The sequence below is a fragment of the Podarcis melisellensis genome, assembly GCF_964234715.1.
Source record: "Podarcis melisellensis genome assembly, chromosome: 2".
NCBI lineage: Eukaryota > Metazoa > Chordata > Lepidosauria > Squamata > Lacertidae > Podarcis > Podarcis melisellensis.
The window spans coordinates 54203121-54227834 of record NC_138529.1 but is presented as its reverse complement, the minus strand read 5'-3'; the positions used below and the strand labels follow the sequence as shown (position 1 = coordinate 54227834).

At 40.9% G+C, this 24714-nt stretch overlaps 1 protein-coding gene across 1 annotated transcript; it reads left to right on the top strand.

Annotated features, from left to right (window-relative positions):
* Window positions 1–540: 540 nt before the first annotated feature.
* NDFIP1 (Nedd4 family interacting protein 1) lies at window positions 541–23402 on the top strand. Its single transcript, XM_081900829.1, has 8 exons — window positions 541–939; window positions 11685–11772; window positions 12825–12955; window positions 13145–13232; window positions 13728–13852; window positions 15488–15554; window positions 18155–18260; window positions 22444–23402. The coding sequence occupies exons 1-7, from the start codon at window positions 868–870 to the stop codon at window positions 18256–18258; spliced, it is 675 nt and encodes a 224-aa protein (XP_081756955.1). The 5' UTR covers window positions 541–867; the 3' UTR covers window positions 18259–18260; window positions 22444–23402.
* Window positions 23403–24714: the final 1312 nt, after the last annotated feature.

Below are 24714 nucleotides of genomic sequence, written 5' to 3'. Positions count from 1 at the left end.
ACTGAAGGTAGCGGGGCCCTTTATATGTCCAGCTGTCCTTTGTCAGCAACAAATTGTTGCTTATTTGTGTTGAATATATGTTATATGGTAATTTATGAACCTAATAGGTACTGTTGCTGTATGTAGGTTTTATTTTATTATCTTATATTTTGGAAATGTACATCCAGTTTTTCCCCCCTTTAAATTTTTTTGGGCCCCCAAGAGAGTGGGGCCCTAAGCGATAGCTTGTTTAGATTATACGTAAATCTGGCACTGCTGGAACCCAAGGAAGGGTGTCGTCGTTATCGCATTTCAAGATCAGCGGCGAAACACTCTCCACACGCCTCATGGCGATGATAAAACGAACTCAAGGGAGGAACACTGGCATCAGACCAGCTCACGGGATGCGAAAAGCCGCGAGAGATTTTGCGCGGTCCTTGCGGACCAAATGAAACCAGGAGGAGAAACGAAGCCGCGAGGGATTCTTGTGTGGAAGGTTTGCGCCGCGGCCTGGGAAAAGAGCGGGCGCGAGGGCCGTCAGAGGCGCTACTGCGCCGGGGATGGCGAGGGGGCAGCAGCATGAGAGCGGCTGCCTGGAGGAGGAGGAGGAGTGTGACGGAGGAAGGGGAGGAGGACGGCGACCAGAAGGGGTTGGCGCTTCAGTAGGCAGCGGCAGCAGCGGCAAGTGACCTAGCTGGCTGGCTGCCGCCTTCCTCCTCCTCCTCCTCGGCCAAGACCAGCCCCGGCAGCGCCCATTCGGGGACGGACTTCGCGTGAACCGTCCCCAGCGGGGCCCCCGCCCGGTCTCTCTCTCCCTCTCTCTGCGCCCGGCACTCCAGGCTAATTCTCTCCCGCCTCACTCAGCACGCTAGCTTCTTGCCCAGCGCCATGGCGGCGGCGGCAGCAGCAGTAGCAGCAGCAGCAGGCGAGCCTAGCAGCGGCGGCGGCCGATACCAGCAGGTGAGGAATGCGCTGGGCAAGACAGCACGGCAGCGCCGAGGCTTCTTAGGCCGCGGGAAGCGAAACGAAGAAGGAGCTTGTGGGGAACTGGGGGGGGGGGGGAGAGAGGCTGCTTGTCTACGACCCACATTGAAGACGTGGAAGCCGAGCCCGGAAGGAGCGGGGGAATCGCTCTCTGCCCCCCCCCCGTCACGGGCCTAATCTTGCTTTTTCCCATATCTACTCCAAAACAGCGTTCCCCCCCTCCAGCTGCTGCTTTGGCCCTTTATTTGTGGGGCCGTTTCATCTGTTTTCCCGCCCCCTTGCTTCGGATCGCCCACCCCGGTCCCCCCTCCCCTTGCTTCTGAAGGCCAGAAGCGGAAGCCGCCCCGATGAGAAGACGGCGGGGATACGAGGCCCTAAGTTAAGCCTCCCTTCGCTTTGCTGGGGAGGGACGGTGCTTTTAAGATCAACGAGTTGCCCGGCTGCCTTCGCATTCCCACCCTCGGCAGTCGGGTCATTAAAGGCAGAGTAGCAGGGGGGTATAAATGCCCCCCCCGGCCTTTCAGTGCGTACTTGCTTATTATACGGGGATTTTAACCAGCCTCGATTGCCAGTGATGTGGAGCTGGCTTGGTAGTTATCCCGGATTAATTGACATCGAGTACCATGAAAAGATCCCGAAAGCAATTCGATCCTCGCCAACCCCGAGTTTTCCAATGTAAGCAGTAAAAATCCAGCAGCACCAGTTTGCGTGTGTTTGTTGTTTTTAACTTAAGGGGCGTTATACATTCCTATGATCCTTAAATGTTCACCATGTTGAGATGTAAACACAGCCTCCCAGCCCACCTTGTAACAGGGTTTTCCAAACTTGGGCCTCCAGCTGGTTTTGGACTACAGTTCCCGACATCTCTGACCACTGGTCTTACTAGCAAGGGATCATGGGAGTCGTAGTCCAAAAACAGCTCAAGGCCCAGGTTTGGGAAACCCCAAAACACTCTTGAATTCCACCATTTGGGATTGTATTTTGTAATTCCAAGGTCTCTTCTGTCCAAAACTCTGAAGACAATACTAAACTAGTTTGACCAGTGGAATCTCTGCACAGTAGCTTCCTATTTTGATTAAATTTGCAAAAGCAAAAGTTGACATTTGCAGAAAAGAATTGGTGGGGTGGTGGCATTCCGTGGATAGTTATCCTTTGCAACATATTTCCTCTTAATGGGAATTACAGATTTTCCAGTGCTTCAGTAAATTTAGTGCTCTGAAAAGGCCCAAACTGTCACTGGGATGCCTTTGTTTATGCTTTCCTGAGTGCAGTGGGTGGGAGCCAAGGAGAAATGATAGTTGTAAAGTCTTTGTTTGCAACCTAAATATATGGAAGCAGGGAGATTTCTATAAGTGGGTATCTTCCCACTAACAACATAACAAAAATAACAATGCAGCTTTTTGTTTTTACTTTACTCTTGTTTTAATCAGTTGGTTTTGTGTTTTGAGTTGGCCCTGTCTCTTGTTTTTTTCCTGGACTGAAAATTTCAAGGCAAGAAATAGTCGGCTATTAGTGCCTTTTTGAGGACATTTTTTTTGGGCTGAACAAATAATTACTCTCAAAATTTGCTTACTCAGCAGTTTCAGATCCCTATTGAAGGGAGTCTTGCAAGCAAAGCTAGATTTCTCAGGTTAGAGGGAGAAAATTTATTTTATTTGGAATTAATGCTTGTATATGTAGTTTAGCATACAGTATGATAGGCCTGAAAATGACTCTGTCTTCCTTGCAGCGACATAAAATTTAGATGTGTCTGATGAGTGATTGATGATTAGCTCTAGAAGACATGCATTTCTGTGATAGCACATTGCCTTTTAACTCTGTTAGTTGTGTGGTATTTTGTTAGAGCACATGATTGTTGGCACTAGATGACATTGTTGGATAGAGAGATAAGCGCTCTTCCCTCCTAATATGAGCTCTAGCTGTGTTAGCACCCTATGCTCAAAATTATGGAATTTTTCAGATTTAATTAATGTATGCTACTTTTTGTTTTATTTCTGCAAATTCTGTAAACAGGTCCCCACACCCCATATTTTCAGCCATGCTTCACCAGATAAGGATTTGAGTTTGAATTTATAAATTTTATTTGTTAGAACTCCTTGAGAACAGTCTCCAGACTACATATTGCCCACCACCAGCATAAATGATTGTCCTAACATTACACTTTGTGAGGGAAACATATTAAAATTTTCTAGACGGAATATTAGTTACTAACAATAATAAGTATCAGCGAACCTGAACATTCTGGACTACTTTGTTTCTTAGTTACTTGCATATTCTGTTCAAGGAGCTTGGCAATATACATGGAGTTTCCTCTTAATTTTTTCTTACAATAACTCTGTGATGTAGGTTATGCTGAGAGCAAGTTACTGATCTAAGATACTAAGGTCACCAAGGTCACCAAGTGAGTGTTATGGTTGTATGGGAATTTGAACCTAGGTCCAATTCCCAGCAGTGTCTACTACATTACACTAGATCTTCTACCAAATCATGCAGCACCACATAGTACATATTTCCGATTTTGATTTTATATAGCTATTTCTTCAACTTCTCTGTTGTACCTCAGATTTGGGCCTCTCAAGTGGAAATAAGATGTTTGACTTATCTGCAGCTTATACATTTCATACTGTATTGTTGTTAAAAAAGATCCAAGAGTATCCAATGTATAACATTATATAGTTTTATTGTTAACAATGATCCAACAGGTTATACATTTCATATTCTGTGGCTGTTAACAAAGCTCTACAATTTGTACAATCAATAACAGTAAAATTGATTGGGTGTTATCTTCTTTCAGTAGTGGTACTTAGCAAAGCTTGAAAAAATAGGACTGCTTATACAGTAGTTGTTTTCTGACCATGCTTACCTGCTGAATTTATTACAATTTTTAAAACAGTTGTAAAATGTACCCTACTAAAATTTCTGGAGAATTTAATGTGAGTGTAGTAAGGACTTGCTGCTGGTGCATGAAAAGCCCAAGTAAATGTGATATAGGGTGCAGTCCTATGGTCCCTCACAGGGTGTCCTGGGGGCGGGCAATGGGATTTTGGAAATCTCCTCTGTGGGAAGAGTAGAAGGCCTATTCATTGTAACAGTAGAAAACTGCAGCTGTCTCTCTCCAGTGGCAGAAAGGACAAAAAGGAGACATGTTGGGGATGGTTAGAGGAGGTTTTGGATCTTTATTTTCTCTCCTGTTGTATGCAGTGGGATGAAAAAACTTGAATAAAGAAAGCTGTTGACAGTAGGTGGGGGGGGGGGATAAAATGTCATGTGCCCTTCACAGCATCAGCCTGGCAAGGTTTGGGATTTGGCAGTTCACACAGCCTTGATTGCCCCTCCCCAGACCAGGTAGGATTATTCTGAAGTCTTAAACATATTATAGAGTTAGCCACACTGAATTCAGTTATTTTATAAAAAACTTGCAGTGTGATGATGGTAAGTTTCCATTTTAACCTTTGACTGTCACACAGTCAAATTTCCATGGTGTTTTAAAAGATCATACAATCAAAATTACCAACCACCAGAGCCTTGATAAAAGCTTGCATTGAAAAGAGAGAGAGAAATGAAGGAAAAGGAAAGAGAGGACAAAACACAAATGCGATTTTGTAAATGTGTGGCCCTCCAGAGGTTGTTGGACTCCAACTCCCATCAGCACCAGCTAGCATGACCAATAGTCAGGAATGATGGGAACTGTAGTCCAACAACTCCTGAAGAGCTGCAGGTTCCCCCATCCCTGGAATTAAACATCAATGTTCACAATTCAGATTTCAGTATCAACCAGTTCTATAGAATTTTGTGATTCCAGAATATAGTGTACTACAAGCAGAGTAGAGCAATTAGATCTCATTTGATTGCAAGATGACCAAGTCCTGCCAAAATGATGTATTCTCAAAGAAGACACATGCTGTTCTTACACCACAATCCTATGAATGCTTGTGGCCCATGTGACTTACTCTGAAGTAAGTACGCATAGGATTGTCGTTCAAAATGTAGTAGATATTTAATATGTTAATATACTAGCAGGAATGGCCTTTTAAACTGGGGTGGGGTGGGGAAATTGTTTTGTTTGTTACTATGTTACATATTTTGTGTTTTTATATTGTAATCTGCCCTGTGATCCTCAGGTGAAAGGTGGTATAGAAATTAAAATAACAACAATAACAATGGCAACAATAATAATAATATAATTGAAATATTCTATCCAATTTGATTCGTCAATGATAAGTTCAAGTTGGAGCAAGTGTAAAGAACTAGAATGAGTGCAGGACCGATGTGAGGCCCACATCCTCAGGCTGAGGCAGCATAGAAGGGTGTGCTGAGATATCCTCACAGAGTAGACTGACTCATGAGGTGTCTGAATCTGAGGTCTCCTCAGGCAGCACTGGGATCCTGAACATGGCAGTGGGCTGCCCACTGGAATCCATCACTCTTCTGCCACTCACTTGCTTAGATGTAATTCCTTATTGTCAGTGACTGGCATAGTACATATAAAAGCAACTGATCTTTACAGATCATTTGGAAGGTAATAATGTGGAATGATTTAAAATAGTGTAGAGGCAACATCTGGGGATGAGGTACCTAGATGTTTCAAAATGGCTGAATAAATGTATGTTGAAAAATGAAAGGCATCGGCTAGAAAATGACAAAAGATGCGGGTAGGACTGGTGAAATGAGGCTTTTACCGTGTGGGTGTGACCCTCCATTTCTTTCAGCATTGAACAAATGACAATCTAGGTGACTTCTGCCTCTGTTTGAGGTGTGTGTCTTCCTGTTGTGTCATTTAATAATCCTTAATTGGCAGCATCATGTATACTGCCTCACCTACAGGAGGTGGCTTCCATAAACTGGAGCAAATCACCTTGCTCTTCAGCAGGTATGTTTCTAAATGTAGTCATATACAGCTATGACATAAAGTAAAGAGGCACATTGATGAGGATATATGGTTCAGAAAGCTAGAGCTAATAAAGAAATGACTGGCAGTAATCCTCAGATGTAATAATATATTACCTTCATATGGATTGAGCTACATGGGTTGTATTTTACATGCTTTGTTGTGAAGTGCTAATTGTGTATTTTAAATATGCCTAGTAGAGATCTTTTGAGAACTCCCCTATGTTGCCATAGCAACAGGATGAGATTTGAGGAGTGGTATCTCTGCAATCTAGAGGCTCTCATGAGTTGTCATTCTGGGACCAATAATTAATTTTTGTACACAAGTTAAGGCAGTAGAATTCAGAAATAGAAGCCTATGTTTAATATTCCAGCTTTCTTTGATAGTTTTGGTATGAAGGCTTGCATTGTTCTAGATATGTACATAAGCAGTTGTAAGGTAATGCCTGTATTGGTTCTGCTGTTGCATGCGCATGAGAGGTTTGTTGTGTTAAAACTCTTGAGGAATAATGGATTAGCTTTTACTAGAAGGAACGAAAGAAAAACATAGGCTAGGAAATATTGACCATTCTTCTAATTTAATTGGAGTTTAAATGCCAGTTGTTTGTGTTTTGTTTTGTTTTCCCTTTCTACATTGCTTTGTGAATGTGAATATGAAAATTGTAATGGCCTGACCTTTTTCTTTTCAAATAAAGAAGCATCCTAATGGCTAATGAACCAAGTACCCATTTTCCATTAAAATAGAATAAACCAATCACAGGTTTGTTTACACATTCTAATCTGAGTAATTTGAATGAGAGTGAGAGGCGCAAATACCTAATGAAAAGGCCACATCATTTTAAAATGTCATGAATAGTATCAGAATTAAGGAGTACCTAGCAAAAAAATGTACTCAGAAATTTATGCATTTTCATATTGAGGTAGAAGGATTATAGAGCAGTCCTAAGAACAAGGTGAGTGGAAAGTGAAGTTGCAGATATTCCAGCACCTCCCAGGCCCTGGTGACTTGTCCTGGCCAAGGAATGAGATTGGGTGGGTGTTCTCTTCATTCTGGTAGTTTTTCTTCTTGTTGTTTTTAATTCCCTGCATTGGTTTATTTTATATTGAGATTATTTTATTGCTTCTTTGTTTGCTTGTGGGGGTACTATACCAGGTCCAGATTGGTATAGTTGATGGGCCTGGATCTTGCAGCCTCTTGGAGAAGCAGTGGGCCTTCAGATTCGTTTGACTCCTGACGTCCTCTACTGCTGGAATGCCTTGTTTCAGGGCCTGCTTCTGGCAGAAGTACTGCCAGTGGTAAATTTATGCCTGCAGAGCTTCTGTGAATGGAGGTGCCTACCTTTGGTGGTGCTCCTCTCCACTGGCCGATGGGGCACTTTGAACCAATCCTAACCCCTTAGATTCAGTAGACATGGGGATTAGGATTGGTCTGTTTTGCCCCATCTCCATGTTTTAAAGGAAGAGTAATTAACTACTGGCCCATGTGCCCGATCTGACCCATCATAATGTTTTTGACAGCCTTCCTGCCCTGAATACAATTTTCTGTGGGTGCTCAACAGCAAAGCACCCATCCCTTTTATGATGTTATTTTAACTACCATTGGGAACAGATAAGAGCACTCCAGAAACAGGAAGGAACTCTCCCAGCCTTTCTCAACCTTGGGTCCCCAGATGTTGAACTACAACTCCCATCATCCCTTGCTAGCAAGGCCAGAGCTCAGGGATGATGGGAGTTGTAGTCCAACAACATCTGGGGACCCAAAGTTGAAAAATACTGCACTGCTCTTTGAATGTTTCTTGGCCCTTTTGTCATCACCTGCACTTTGGAAACATTATAGCAAATTGGAGTGCTTCTTCCTTTTTCTGGAGCACTCTGAGCTGCTCTCAGTGATGGCGAAGAAGAGAGGATGAGCAGGGTTTGAGAAAGAACCCATGTAAAGATAAAGCAGATGGAAAAAAGAAGAGTGTGCAACAAATGAAAAAAGCAGGACTAATGTGAGATAAGAAAAGAAAGGTAAGGAGGAGCATTTAAAAGTAGCAAGTCAAACTGAATGCTGCCTGGAGCCAATGAATAAAATATTACAATGAGGAAATGTGATCATAGTGACATGGGCATTACATTAACCAGGTGGTCAGATTTTGATCAGAAGTTAGAGGAGAAAGATGGAAAGGGAAGACCTGATAGTAGAATATATTGCAGTAGTATAGATCAGAAGTGGATTCTAGTCATGCTGCCATGACAGAAATAACAAGAGCAAAGAGAGAGCCAGTTTAGTTTTTGAATCTCTTGTAATTGGGCACTTTTACATACAAATTATGCTGTTGGAGGAGAGTGCTGTGCTGATATTTTGCCACAATCACCGCTGGCATGTGATTTTGGAAAGGGTTGCCTTGACCCTTGGGCCGAAAAGGTTAGCTGCCTCCATTTTAAAGTAAACCCACTTCACCAGTTGCAAAAACACAAAACAGTTATTATCCTGGTTACCCCAAACTTTGAGCAGGCCTTATTTTCTACCTTTCTCACCACCCAGTTGCTAATTCTCAAAAAATAAAACTGTATTGCAAGTGACAACTGGCCAGTTTTATGCTATTAGAGCAGCATTTGTTCATGTAAAAGTGTATGATATGATCTTCCTACTATGTGAATCTTTACTGTGCTAATAAGCCCTTAGCTGATTTTAGATGGCTGGCATTGTTGAAAAAGAGGCTGTGTGCTTTGTCCATTAAGAGGAGGATCATTTTCATGTTGCTGGCAAGATGTAATGTTGAGTCTTGGAATTTATAGCTTGCCTCTTAATAGAACAACTGAATAGGAAGGAAGGGGCCTGTAAGGAGATCCCATGTAACTTTCTGGACTTTGAAAAATGTATTGCATCTAAATGACGTAGACTTTGGTGCATTATAAGTATCATGGCAAAATAACAAAATTGCAGCATATTAACAGAATAATTCAACACCACTATTATTTTACTCTCATTTTCTCCTTGTGTGTGTGCGTGCATATGCACACATACAGCGGTACCTCGGGTTACATACGCTTCAGGTTACATACGCTTCAGGTTACGGACTCTGCTAACCCAGAAATAGTGCTTCAGGTTAAGAACTTTGCTTCAGGATGAGAACAGAAATCATGCTCCGGCGGCGCAGCAGCAGCAGGAGGCCCCATTAGCTAAAGTGGTGCTTCAGGTTAAGAACAGTTTCAGGTTAAGTACGGACCTCTGGAACAAATTAAGTACTTAACCCAAGGTACCACTGTATAACTATCAGCATCACTGGAATTTGCTTGAATAAAAAAGTACAAAAAAATAAAATCTTTTACCCTTCATAACAGAATTGTCAACATGTTTTCTTGGTTGTTAATCTCCACCTTTCCTCCACCTTCATTCTGTCATTCTATCTGATATTATTATGTCACCTTTTCAATGGTTTCCCAGGGTTGACACTTAAATCTTAAATGGTCTCCCCCCACCCCCACCCCGCTCGCCTCCAGCATGCCTTTCCTTCTTGCATCTAGAATGCAAAAGCAGCAGTTCTCTCATTTCTCTAGGGGAAATGTCTGTGGCATTTCTTCTTTCATTGCGTGCAAGGCCTCAGATTTCATTCTCACTTCTTTCACAGGTTCTTCTGACTGTTTCTTCCTGTTCACAGAAATATATCCAAAGTAATCACTTCTCATTTATCTAATGGCTGTCCATTTTTTTTTTGCAAATGTAGCTGCTCCAGTACCATAACTTCTTTCCCTCGTAGCTATCTATCAGAGCCATAGACTAAAGTTAATGATTGCAACTGGTGGTCTGCAAGCCAAGTCTTGGTCTGCCATTTCCCATCTGCAACCACCTTCCCCTCTCGCCCCTCCCTTACTTTTCTGCCACACCATCGTTGCTCTTTTTGGGTGGTGCAGGAAGTAGATATTATTTCCAGCTTAGCAGTAGTCTTCCATGTTCTTCTGGGTTAACTGGAAGCCGACAGGGGGAAGGAAACACCATCCCTAGGCTTGCAGTTTGAGAGGCATGGCCTTCCACTTCAGCCTAGTCATTCCACAATTCTTGCTGCAAACAATTGCTTTATGCCAGGAATGGTTGACTCAGACTGCTCTCTGCTCCTGTGGTGTCACAGGCTTTGGTGTGCACCTTGAGAAGGAAGGAAGGGAGGCAACCAAACCTATCCCTCCTTCACCACTGTCACCAAGCAGTTCCTATTTTTCTTTAATTGGGCCAGTATACTTCCTTTATTGAGAAGAGTCATATGGCACTTAGGTGTGAGGTGAATAACAAGTTCTCAACCAAAACAAACTGTTCTTTTACCTCAGAGTTTTTGTACAGCATCAGACAAATAATTTTTTGGAAAACTATTTTAGAGAAAAGAAAACTGGCTTAGCATTTTGCTTAGTTACCTATAAGAGCAAATAAAAAGAAACACGTAAAGACATCCAACTATTCTAGAGACTGTTTTTCTAACCAAGCCAATACTTAACAATTTATACTCTATAGTTGAGTTTCTGGGTCTCTTGGCATCCTTTAAAGCTATCTAGGTCTCTTCGCTCTTTCTCTTCAATTCTTCAACCATAGCTCTTCCGCTCTCTCCCTTACTATTCTCTAGTTTTACTTATATACACCATTTTCTGTCCCCTCCTAACCTTTTAACCAAGTCACAAGGAGAATTGAGTCCTAGTTAAATTTCTATTTCTCCTTAACTGCTTGCTCGCTAAATGTTGGATCCTTTGTTAAATACTGCAGTCAAAATAGGTTGTAGCTAGAACAGACAACACTTCCCTGAGTTAAACAGGGAGCTGTGGAAAGTTCTAAAATGAAAGTGGAAGCTTTTGTTCTCCTTCTTCCATTTATGGAGGAAGAGGGGAGAGAGTGCCCAGGATTAAAGTTCACAAAGGCTCTTCATAACAGAAGTTATATCTGAATCAGCAGTTAAAACCTGCACTTGGGCACTCAGGAAGTTGCTTTCTACTGAGTCAGAGCTGGTCAGCGTAGCTCAGTATTGTCAACACTGTCTGCTAGTCCAGGAGATACAGTATTGTAACTCCCCAGATCCATAGAGGCAATATTTATTTGTTTAAACAAATCTGTGGATGACCTTTTACTCCAGCTATCTGAGTCCGGTAGCGTTGTAGAATATTTGTGACCCTTACCAACCAAACAGTATGGGCATTTGCTTTCTATCTCATGGAGAAACATTGTTTTGCTATTGTTCTTTTACCTCATAATTTTTGTACAGCTCCATTCTATGCATGTTACTAAGTCCCAGTTTATTCAGCGGAACTTAACTTTCAAATAAATATGCATAGGATTGTAAGCTTAGCCTTCAAGTATATGATCTTGCTCAGTATCCTTGCAAATGCACAAAGAGAACTAACCATACTCCTTTTTCTAAGTAGTCACAATTCTGTTGCACAAAGATGCATGATCTGTTTGGTCAAATGTTCTGGATTATGCTCCCACATTATATAAAGACTCGGTTGAGTTGCAAATTTGTACATTTAATTGCTACAGTAGCCAGAAAGTATGCATTCTTGTTTAGGAAAAGTATAATTTTAAAATTGGAAACTTGACTCAGTTATTTAAATTTTCTGGGAGGGGAACTGGGGAGTTAAATCATGATTTAAATCATTAATTAAATGTTCTTAATTTATGAAACATCTATACACCATCTAAAACATTTTAAAATATGTTTATTAATAGGAAGAATACTCCGTTGGCATCTAATTTCTGCAGCCACACTTGAAATTAATCTGACTTCTTTTTATCTGTGCCTTTAAGATAAAAAAATGTGCACTCTTCATCTTGTCCTTGCCATGTTAAAACCAAAAATGTCTCTGTTTAGTTGCAGAATGAGGAGGAGCCTTGTGAGAACCTGCAGATTGTAAATGATTTCCCACCACCGTACAGCAGCATTTCTGGGGAGAACGCAGGTACTTTTTTATTTTTTTTAATGCTCACTGATTTTCGTTAGTCGAGTATCATTGCTAATGGTTGGAAGGATAGCAAGTTATTTGCAGGCAACATAAATTCATGGAGAAATATGTGATTCCATAAACCACCTTTCTTGGCTCATCTTACGTTCCTGAGTGCTCTGTCTTAGCATAGAGAGGAAGGTCGCATTTCATTCTGTTGCCAATTTATATTATACTGCATTTGTGGCTGTAAAACTTGATGCTAATGGTGTGTGTATCAGGAAAGGGAGAGGGAGAGTTTTTTGCAGCTGGGTGGCTAGTCTTATCTACGTAGTGTTGTGGACCCAAAAATTCTGTTGCCACCTCTGAACATACTTTGAAACCATGGATAATTATTCCTTGCTGCTTGCAGAGTGCATCTTTCTCCAAGTCTTCATTATATCTGTGAAGATTCTGCAGACATGCTTCGGTTGTGCTCAGCTGTTATGACAAGCTATGATCATCCTGCAAAGTTCCAAGCCATCTGGGTTTCAAATTGGCACCTGGGAATATATTTGCATGCAGTGTAGAATTAATAAGATGAATCAAAACACCATAATCTACTTCTAAGTGACACTCATTATATGATTATGTTCATCATTTACATCAGCCTAGCCTTGACAACCTTGCATTTTGGAAAGCAAATTAACACTGATTTGTCTGACGAGGTTGTGCACAAGGAATCCTGCTTTATCCATTTCTACCTTATATCTGAACAAAAGACCATAGAGCAGGGGTGGCTGTTCAGTGACTTTCCAGATGCTGTTGGACTACAACTCCCATCTGACCCCGCCAACCTAGCGAGGGGTCAGGAATGATGGCAGCTGTAGTCCAGTGGCATCTGAAAGGTCACAAATTAGCCACATTATGTGCCATAAAGCTGGGTTGCTGCCATGTACACAATACTTTCACTACAATCATTTCACCTATCCTTATTTTTTTATTATCAGGAAGAAAAATTAGGTTGTAATTTTTAGTATGTAGGTATTCTGATAATTAACCTTTCTCTCTCCCATCTATTTCCCCCGCAGTGTATTTTGATTATAAAGATGAGGCTGGGTTTCCTAATCCCCCATCTTACAATGTAGCCACAACCCTGCCTACTTACGATGAAGCAGAGAGAACCAAGGCGGAAGCTACCATACCTTTAGTTCCTGGGAGGGTAAGTGTGATATGATTTTGTGTCATGTGCTTTTAGTTATGGTATCTCAACCACGCGATTTTCAAGGAAGAGTAAGCATTGACGGTAGCTGCACTTTAGCGTTCTTTTGGGGGAAAGTATTGTAAGCCTAATGCCGGTAAATTAGTTTGTCTGAGATTTGCTAGCCACCTTGAATGATTTCTGTCTTAGGAGGAGGACTTTGTGGCACGGGATGACTTTGACGATACTGATCAGCTGAGGATAGGAAATGACGGCATTTTCATGCTGACTTTCTTCAGTAAGTACACTAAAAAAACCAACCTGAATCTTTGTGACGGAACTGTTAACATGATTGAACTAGCACTTTCCTTTCTTTTTTCGAAGAGGTGGTTCATCCATATAGTAGACTGTCTCACCTGAATATTGATTCTCCATGTTGATTGTGTGCTACATGCCTGCTTGGGGTGTGGTTGCTGTCCTTGCTAGTGCAGATGGGCAACTTTTATAACAAGCCAGCCATTTCTGGGCAGAGACGGGATTTGTCGTTACTTGAGATGCATTTTATATTGGAAGGTTAGGAATGAAACTTTCAGAAAAATGGAAGGGTGGAGTGACCATTTCTGCTTAAAACCATTTTCTGCTTAAAACAATATGAAGTGCATTGCTGGTTCAGATCAAAGATCCCTCTAGTCCAGCACCCTGTTTTTCCAGTGAGATGCCTCTGTGATACCCTCAATTGGCACAAATTGAAATCAATTGTGATTGCTGTATTCTCTCTATTTTTTCCCCTTAGTGGCATTCCTTTTCAACTGGATTGGATTCTTTCTCTCTTTCTGCCTGACTACCTCAGCAGCAGGAAGATATGGGGCCATTTCTGGATTTGGTCTGTCTCTCATTAAGTGGATCTTGATTGTCAGGGTAAGTTGAGGAGTGGAAAAAGAAGGCTGAATAAAAGGCGAGTGCTTTGTGTATGATAGGCACTGCAACAAATAATTCCCTAGTGAGTCTTCCCTTTGTGAAAGTCCTAAAGACAAAACATATGAATATGTCTTTATTATATTAAGAAAATGCAGCTTGATTGAGTTACTAACCCTGTGTAAGCATTCTGAAATTCTGAACACCATGATCTTTGCAACCACCAAACATGATTTTTGAAATGGAAATTATGCAGATTTGCACAGTGTGCTTGTTTCAGCTAATTTGCATAGCTTCAGATTATCAAAAGGCAGCTCCATTGAAGAGTAATTAAAAAAAAAGATATCTGAAATACTTCGCTGTGTAGTTATGTGAGGTGAATGTTGTCTCAAAGGGCATGGATACTAAAAACACTCGTGTTTGGTGTAATGTATTCCCACAAATAGCGGGAACAGATTGGTTAGATAGGTTGATGCAGAGGAGCAAACAAATGCTGTGGTGTAAACTTTTCATTTTTGATGTATGTAAAACTGTAAGGCGAGACTAGATGCCCTTCGGAGTACTGGCTATGGTATGCCAAATTGACCTGCCCATTTTATTGATTAGATTTTATTCAAAACTGCAATAAAAGTTACCGGCACGGTTTGAGAACCAGTTAAATTTTTTTGTCTCTGTGTGTGTTGGTTTCTTGCATCACAGCATGGCTTAATAAAGCCAGACTTGCCTGTTGTTGGATAGATAAAACTACATGTGTATAATGTAGCTGTTTGTTAAGTGGTGCTTATTTAGAATTTCACTGGCCTTGTACCTTTTAATTTCTGAAGTGGAGATAGAAGAGAAAATGCCTATGTAGAAGCAATGATTTGAGTGGCTGAAAGGATTTACTGTCTGCAAAGCTTATATCCCCCGCTGGAAGTTATTGGTGTTGCATTGGAGTCACCCAACACATTCTGTATGCAGTTCATGGACCGGTTTGTGTCAGGGTGACGATAGTTTGAGGATGTGCAAGAAAAAAATGTGATTGAATTGATTTTAGATTTTAGAAGCCAGAGAACTCATGTTTGGTCCTTAATTGTACAGTCTTTTCAGTAGTTGTATTTTGCACATGCAGGAGCTTTCTGTTTTTGGCCATTAAGCACAGTATTGTGGATTCTTGATTTACAGCCGCTCTTATGGATCTCAGGCAGAGAAGCTCTTTCACATCACCTGCCACCTTAGAATTCCTCATCCAGAACAGGTTCTGAGATTAGCTTTCCTACTGGCCAAAAGGACTCTATCTTGTCTGGATTAAGTCTGACCATGTTAGCATACATCCCAGACTATTGCAACAAGAAGTGCTTGTGTGTATCTGGAGAGTTGCCTCTTCACATAGAGATTTTTCGGATCATGTCCTTTCACCATGCAGTATTAATTTTTGCAGAGATTTAGGAGCTTAACCCTGAGTTACTGGTGGAGTGTGTGTATAATTTTACAAAATTTATATACTGCTTAATTATTATACTAAACAGTTTACAGAAGAAATGTGTGTGATAGCAGTAATTTATCCAGCAATAACTGCTGCTAGTAACAAAATGCCAGTGCAAAAATCCTGCAGCTACATACTGATTGACCTTATTCTCCCCCCACTTTTTTTTTTAGTTCTCCACCTATTTCCCTGGTTACTTTGATGGTCAGTACTGGTTGTGGTGGGTGTTCCTTGTGTTAGGTAAGTGTTAAACGTTCATTTCAGTTTTTGCTTTAGGAATCGTGCGTGAACCTGCTCATACCTAGTTGTTATTCCTTACTTGTAATAATGATTGTAGTGTATTTTTAATGTTGATTTCAGAAAGGGGCTTTTCTGCCAGTCTTTTAGGTTAGTTCCTATCATAGCTGTCAACTTACAGATTTGAAAATAAGGGACCAGCCGCCTTGAAAATAAGGGACCAATAGCCAAAATAAGGGACCTGCAGCCTCACCTATTCCAGACACTCCAGTCTTCCTGTCCTCCTGCAGTCTGGTCAAACTCATGCTGGTAGCTTCGAGAACACTGTCCAACCAACTTTGCAACCAGAGGTTCAACTGACTAGAATCTGAATCACATGCACCACAAGGTCTATGCAGCCTCAACTTAAGATGGCTCCCCGGCCTGGCTTTGCACTGCAAAGTTTGCAGCAGCACGTGCAACAAAATGGCGTCCAGCATTCAAAAAACCCCTCAGCTTGCATTAACTAGCCACACACAAGGCATGCAAGCTCCACCCCTCAGTCGTTCTTAAACTTCTTATTGGGTGAGCAAAACAGCCAAGCAACACAGTTGGAGCCTCCCTCCTCCCTGGCCAGCAGGGAGGGAGGGAGAGGAGATGCTTCCTTTGAAATTTAAGGGACATCCATCAATAAGGGACAACAGTGGGACATGGAGCTGGAATAAGGGACTGTCCCTTCAAATAAGGGACACTTGACAGCTATGGTTCCTATGCTGGCCACTTTAGAGAACTTTGGCATATTTCTGAGATGTTCCTTTCAAGGAATCCTGCCATCTAGTGGACATTTCATTCTTTGCAGTAAGAAACCCACAACCTTGTTTTACTGTGGAAAATGACAGGCACAGTGCTGTATCTGTCTCTCCTCACCCCTGAGGGATAATAGCAACTCTGGGAGTCATGGTGATGGGGGGGCGGGGAATAATGTAGTGCTCAGATCCTGCTTACAAGCTTCCCATAGGCATCTGGGCACTATGAGGACAGATGGGCCTTTCGTTTGATCCAGCAGGGCTTTTCTTAAGTTCTTAAAACAACACAGGAGGAAAGAATTAAATACCCTCTGTGATCAAATTGGCATCCACACCTGACATTTTGAAATAAAGAAGAAAAAAAGTGGGAAATTTGTTCCACAGGTCTGTTGGGTCGCAGTTTAGCCCTCATTGACTTGGAAAAAACATTAGTGATGTTAACTATTTAGGAACAGAGTCTTTTTCAAAACGGAGTAAAACTGTCAGTGGTGGGTCAGATCCTCTCGGGAAGCTGGGAGGATGTATTTATAACAGGCTCAGAAAAATGAACACCACAGATTTAGAAACAAGTTCATGATGATAGCTGTGTGGTTAAATAATAGTGTGAAGAAAACCATAAAAGGCAAGAAAGCTTCCCTTAAAAAGAAGTCGTCTTGCCAAAATGAGAACAAAAATGATTCCTAATTCCAGCAAATAAATGTTTCAAGCAAGAAAAGGAAAAAATGAGGAGAAAGTGGGTAAAGGCATGAAAACAAATATTTCTTCAACTACATCAGGAACTAGCCGGGGAAGCAATAGGAACTTTGGACATCAGAGTTGTGAAAGGAAAATTAAAGGGGGACGCAGAGATGCTCCCATGGGTACAAACATGAGCCTCAGGTTCACTTTCCCTTCCCCACTATGCATGAAGTGGTGAGATTTAAAACTTCCTTTTCTGATTTGTAAGAAACTGTTGTTTGTCATTGCATTAAAACCTGGGTTGCTTGTGACTCGTTGACAAAGCATGGTTTGAACAAACCACCCTTTCCCAGGTTTGGATGCACTTTCTTCTAAACAGGGCATGGAAACTTTCAGTATATTCTCTCACTCAAAACAGTGTGTGGAGCATGCAATGTTCATAACCATAAGCCATAGTAGGTCCAGATAGTGTGAACCCAAGAGCTTTTGCTCAAAATTGAAACTGCTGAATTTTCAATGACAGTATACCACATCATTAAACTCAACCTCCTGATGAGAGGATTGAAAGGTACATTAGCGAAAGAGGTACAAATGTGCTTCTGATCATGGCCACAACCTGCTCCTCCAGGAGCAGAAACGAATCCAAAGACACTCCCAGACCCAAACCTGATCCTTATCAGAGGATTGGAAAGTAACCAATATGAGATCTCCCCCCGCCAAAAAAAGGTGGACTCGGAGGGAAGGGGAACTGAAGAAATAACAGACCCTGTCAGGCTAACCTTTTTTCTAAAGTTGGTTAAAAGTCATTTTGAAGCTGGAATTATTAAGCAAATAAAAGAGAAGTTTTTCAGTCAGCATGGCTTCTATAAAGGGATGTCCAGCTCACCAACTTTTTCAATTCTTTGAGACTATCAACAAAAGTGGTTCAGAAGATATATGGTTGGACATCCAAAAACATTTTGAGAAAGTCCTTCACTGCAGGTTCCTGGGTAAGTGTAGCAGTGATTGGATAAGAGAATGGGTAATCCTGTGGATCAATAACTGGTTAAACAAGAGGGAACCAATTGTAGGAATGAACCATGCCTTTCAGAAGAATGGAAGATGTGTATGTGAAATATAACTCTGTTATTTTTTTGTTAGGGTTTCTCCTGTTCCTCAGAGGATTTATCAATTATGCAAAGGTTCGGAAGATGCCAGATACATTTTCCACTCTTCCCAGGACTAGAGTTCTCTTTATTTACTAAAGGTAATTCTCTGGGGAATCTGCTTTAATTCTTCGTGTTTCTTTGCTTGATTTAAAAAGCAGGTCATCCCATATCCTATATACCATCTTCAGTGTTGTTCACCAAATAAGAGTGACTGATTTATTGTATTTGTAGAGCACCATTTGCTGTTATGATCCTAGACACATTTTGAAGTCCCATTGATTTCAGTAGAAGCCACTTCCTCCAATGTGCACTAGTATTTACACTAAATTATACCAATTTGAAAAGACAAATATGATAACATATAACACCGGTCTTGAAAAACCTACATTGGCTCCCAGTAAGTTTCCGAGCACAATTCAAAGTGTTGGTGCTGACCTTTAAAGCCCTAAACGGCCTCGGTTCAGTATACCTGAAGGAGCGTCTCCACCCCCATCGTTCTGCCCGGACACTGAGGTACAGCACCGAGGGCCTTCTAGCGGTTCCCTCACTGCGAGAAGCCAAGTTACAGGGAACCAGGCAGAGGGCCTTCTCGGTAGTGGTGCCCGCCCTGTGGAATGCTCTCCCATCAGATGTCAAAGAGAACAACAACTACCAGACTTTTAGAAGACATCTGAAGGCAGCCCTGTTTAGGGAAGCTTTTAATGTTTAATGTATCACAGTATTTTAATATTCTTTTGGAAGCCGCCCAGAGTGGCTGGAGAAGCCCAGCCAGATGGGCGAGGTATAAATAATAAATTATTATTATTATTATTATTATTATTATTATTATTATTATTATTATTATTTATTATAACATCACTTTTCTTTCCTTTTTGCTGGAATCTGGGTAGTGTCTTACAGAGAAACCTGCGGTTTATTTATTTTGTTACATTTATATATCACCTTTTCTTCCAAGTTCCTCAAGTTGCTTTACATGGTTCTCCTTCCCATTTCAACCACACAACAAACCTGTGAGTTATGTTTAAGAACTGGCCCAAGGTCTCCCAGTGGGCATCACGGGTGAGTGGGGATTCCAGGCCTGGTCTCCCAGATCAAGAATTGCTAGAGAGGTAGCCCTTTTAGAGTCTAGGATCTTAAATGGTGGAGCAAAACCCAAGAAAGGCATGGGACACAGTGGATTCTAGTCCATGAAAGCTTATGCCACAATAGATTCCAGATTATTTGTATTCACTATGACTCATCACCGTCCTTTGGATTCTCCTGGATACCACCATTCAGTAGCCAAGCCCAAATCCAAAAGTCTCATTTGGATGCATTTTGGCTTGCCTGTTGCTGAAAGTGGCCATGAGGCGATTGATAATATCATCATTTATCAGTTTTAGACCCTTGAGTAGTAGCAGTTGCCAGGACATTGTCCTGTTTGCCTCTGCGTAGTTCCTTCCTTATTTCAGATATTGTGATATATCACAATGTTTAACTGGTGATATATCGCAATATTGAAAACCAGTTATTGCCCTGCCCTAGACACCACAAAATTTGACGTGGGAATCTCTATATGCACCTGCCAAGCAGATGTGCTGGGTTAGAAGTGCTGGGTTAGAAGGGCCTAGAAGCTGAGAAAAGAGTACTTCGTTAAAAATAGTTGAAAGACATGCCCTTGCCATTCCATAGAAACTGTTACCCCAGAGAAACCTGGAGATATTCTGTCCAGGACAGTAGTGGAAAAATGAAAGTTTCAACTGGATGTTATTAAGCATGCATCCTATAAAACGGAACCTTAGTTTTCCCTTTCCACTTTTCTTTTTAGCTGGCCAGCAACCGCACAAGCTGTAAAAGGTTTGCCTTTCTTTCCAGTAGTTAATGAGATACATGGCTAGACCACACACAGAAAGAAGATTTCTTTAGCAGTGGTGGGACACTTAAAAAAACCAAACCCAACCACCATCATGACATGGGCCATATAAGAAACGCAGTTGGCACCCACCACATTAGAACATTTGAGCTGGAAAAAGCTATTTAAAAAAAGAAATACTCTGTGGTTAGGGTTTCTTTACTTCCTTAGTAAGGTTTGTGGTGTCCTCTGTAGTCCTTTTGGATCTGAAATTCACACTGAATTACAAACTTCCCTGCTCCTATGTTTTTTTCTTTCAGTTCCAATGTTAGAAACACCATTAACTAGTAGGCCACTCTTGTTCTTTTGCTCTTGCGGGAACCATTAAATAATTTTTTTATCTGAATGTAGCTTTTTCAAGCTACTTTTTTGGGGGGGGGAGAGGGGGAATCGTTATCTTCTTAGCCTAACCTACCTCACGGGGCTGTTGTAAGTACAGAATACAATTGGGAGAGCCATGTACAGATCTTTGAGCTCCTTCAAGGAAAGGGAGAATAGAAAGGTAATAAGAAATAATACGTTGAAGCTGCTTGGTTCTTTATAAGAAATTTCACAGGACTAGAAAGATGACTAGTTATTTGAAGTGTAGTGTAATCCTAGGCATATTTACCCTGAAGTAAGCCTGACTCAGTTCCATGGAGCTTACTTGAAAGTAATCTTAAGTAGAATGGGAGGCTTGACCTTGTGCTCATGTGGGAGGCCATTGGCTGGTGCATATGTAACCATAGTTAAGGGCTTAGGAGCCAACCACAGGATTGCATGCTTCCTATGTCTAGTCTGTCCTTGTTCATACACAAAACCACCCAGCCTCTTAATTCTAGCTTAACAGCACTTAGCGGTGTATTCTAATAACTCCCCCCCCCATATATTATTTATACCCCTCCTCACCTTTTTCCCTGACAGGGTCTCAAGGTGCCTTACAGATAAAAAGAAAACTAAAAACATAGAAATAATAATAATTTAAAAAAACAATTAAACATTGATAGAATTAAAACTCATTCATTCTCTCTCTCTACACACAAAAACACACACATATAAAATCTGTTAAAACCATACAAATAATTTTAATAAAAACAGCACTGTGCCAGCCCTCTCATTAGGAGCACTCCGTTCCCAAAAGCCTGTTGGCAAAAGCCATTTTTCTTATTTTTTGTTTCATATCCATAAGATCAGCAGGGCTTTCGGATTCCTGTCTATCGGAAATAAATGTACTGCTACTGTAATTTGTGAACAAAACACCAGATCAGCACTTGTCCTTGTTTTTACCATTTACACTCTTGGAGGTTGTTCTTCTTCAATCTTCTGAAATTTCCTGAGAAATTTAAAAGGCCAGTAGCCTGATGACAAGAAAATGTTGTTTCTTGTAATAGTTGGTTACTCTGCCCACATCCCCCTACAGCCTAAGAAAGAACACTGCTAAGAGGTGTGTTTAGCTTTAATTTGTATAAAAGTTACCCAGCCTGGCGCAGGAGGGGGAACAGTGAGCAGCCACGTATGAACAACAGTGCAGCCCTTTGCCTGCAAACGGTTCCTTTTGGAGCTACTTAAACTGGATGGTAAAATCCAGCATATCATTACCAATCTTAATCTTTTGAAAAGGTATAAAAATTGCTTGATAATTAAAATTTACTGATTCTCTCTCCCATTATGCTAGGGATACCATATGTCTGGGAAAACCTGGACATGTTCTCTTTTTTGGGGGGGGCAACCTCCCCATCCAAGTGGACTTTTACATTTCAAAGGAAATGTTGGGGGGGTTGTTTGGACTCGGAGTTGGAGGCCAGCCGTGGCTGCTGCCAGCCCAAGCCGGGAAAGAGGCAAGTGGGCACAGTGACCACGCCCACCTACACCCACCAACCTCTTTTCCCAGCTCAGACTGGCAGCAGCTTGGCCTGTCCTCTTTTTTGCTCTTCAGCCCTAATTATGTAGCTCTTAGAGACACAAACTCTGACAGAAACACACACACACACACACACACACACACACACACGGGCGTATGCCTTTGATGTGGTCCAGATTCTGGGTGATTCTGCTAGTTTAAAATATTTTAAATCTACACTTAAACTCATGTAATCAAGAAGATTTCTCTCCCCCACCTCCATCCCCGTTTAGGGGGTTTTTTTTGTGGGTGGGAGGAATAGGGTTGGAATTTATTGTGCCTCTGTTCCTGTGCCATACCAGAAATAAAGTTTGACCGTGTACATTTTGTTCATCAGTCACAGAGGCACAGGAATGAGGTCAGAATTAAATGTAATGGGCAAGGTGGGAACTAGAAACAAAGGATTAAAAAACTAGTGAACAGTTGTGCATTTGCGTATGAAAAATGTATTCCAAGATTGTAAACATCCTTCTCTTGGCTAAAATAGTAACTGTGCTTTTGCTCTTTTCAGACTGATGTTTTCTGGCAACATTTTCCTGCATTGATGAGTTCTCCCTTAAGTGGACACCTGCAGGAAATAAATCAAGACTCTCAACACAGAAGGAAAAAAAATAATCACCCGCTTTAAAATGAATAAAGTACTGTTGGAAAAAAAGAAGCATTTCTTTCTATTTGTTTCTAGATGTAAAATTTTAATAGTTTAATGCAGAACTCCTGTAATCATTGAATCATTAGTGGCTAATGTTTGAAACGGCTCTTGCAATCAAGTCTGTGATGTTACTAATAATGCCTTATATAGTATTTGTAGTTCTTTAAATAGCATGAGCTATTGCCCTGCAGCCAGAAGGGGTCAGTCTTGCTTTTTGTTCTCCTTAAAATTGAACTTTGAATATGTTTTCTTAGTGTAAGATAAGTAATAATGCTGGCCATTGTGAAGGGGTGTTCTTGGAACTTTAGAAATTTGTTTTGACTGTATTTCTGCACATAGTATGTATCTGTTGTTAAAATAAAATGAAAACAACCTGGAAATAAAATCTACATGTACCATGTGGATGTTTTTAAGGCATAGTAGTGAAAGAGCATTAAGAAGCTGGTACAAGTATTAACTCTTGGTAGTATGTATTCAGTATTTCTTACTGTTGTACTGCACACTTTTGGGATAGAAACTCTCATAGTATATGTTGGTGGTATCAAATTCAAAGAATTTGATAATGTGGTGTATAAAATCAGAAAGCACCTAAAATAATTTGATAATGCAGTGCATAAAATCAGAGAGCACATCGCCATTTTTGTTGACTTTAGAACTTGAAATGGTTCCTAACATAGCTGTACTCCTTGCTTTTCTAATTTCTGGTGCATTTAAATATAGATTAATGTGCACTTGTGTGATTTCTGCAAAGCAGTAATTCAGAGTTTTATTATGTTAAAACTGTAAATATAGCAGAATGTTAATAAATGTCACTTATATTACTAGGGCTTTCTTTTTGCTGTACATCAGTGTTTACATGGGTGCCTATTTTTTTCCCTTCAGTGTTACCCACCCCCATCCCCGTAAATTCATGGCAACTGAGTTACATAGACATGATGGTAGCAGCCAAATAATAATTATTTTGCTATTATTTTTCTTACTAAGTGGGGCTACTAAAGGAGCTCATTTTTTCTGTCTGGCATTCTTTGAAGTCACTCCATTCTTAGTTATTTGTGTTTCATTGCCCTAAACACTTAGACTTCCTTTGTGGATCCTTCTATTTGGGAACATTGGGTCTTTCTAGGGAGAAGTTGCCAAAGAAGACACAAACGTTTCCTGACTAATCCCAGGCAAGTTTGTGTGTGTGTTGCTGAATCAAATCTGGAGCAAAATCAGGTGTCAGCTCTTAATATTACAATATTGGTGGATGCATAGAGTTTATTTTCCATAAACCTGTTGCTTCCATTGCCATTAATTCGGAAACTTGAAAGCACGTTGGTAGTTTTCTCACTCCTCAAAATGTCAGTCCTTATGTAGCCAAAATGGCACCATCCAACCAGGCTGGGGGTATAAAATATGAGCATCTGGAATTATGAACAGGAGCATTCCACACTGCAACTTTTTGTTCAGGTCCCCCTTGTTTCAATCTTACTTCCACAGTTCAGTACAAGAGTACAGTTATGTAGCCAAAACTGCACCACCCACACACAATAGGAGCATTTCATCAGGATTATGGGACACCCACTGCGCTTCTTTTTTCTTCCTTTTTTACATATAAATGCTCGTGAACACCACAATTTAGAAGCTTTTTTCCATTTTGTTCTAAGGCATATCAGTCTATCACATGGCAATGTCTTTCTTGAAATGAGGTGTTATCTAAACTCTGCCTCCGTATCTGCTGACATGGAAAATCTGTTCTCCGTATTGACCTGTGACAAAGTGTTAAACTTGCAGTACACTGGTAGATTTTACATTCTGGATGATGCAATATGTACAGGAGACTTGGTGATGAAAGTTTTAAAACTGGGGTGGCATAGCTTCATGGCTCGCTCACTCAATATTGTTATCCCTCGTTCTGCAGTGCTCTTAAACCTTTTGCTTACTATTGGATTTTTGTTGATAATTTTAATGCATTGGCTCATAGTGGCCTATGTAGATCAGGATTATTTCCTTCCAACCAAAACACCATTAACATATTCTGACCCTTGTAAGAACTTTAAATTTATTATATTTATTTATTTTTATTAAAAGAAACAAATCCTCTGCAGTGTATAACTTCCAGCATTCTTAATTGTAAAATGATCCTGAGTATTC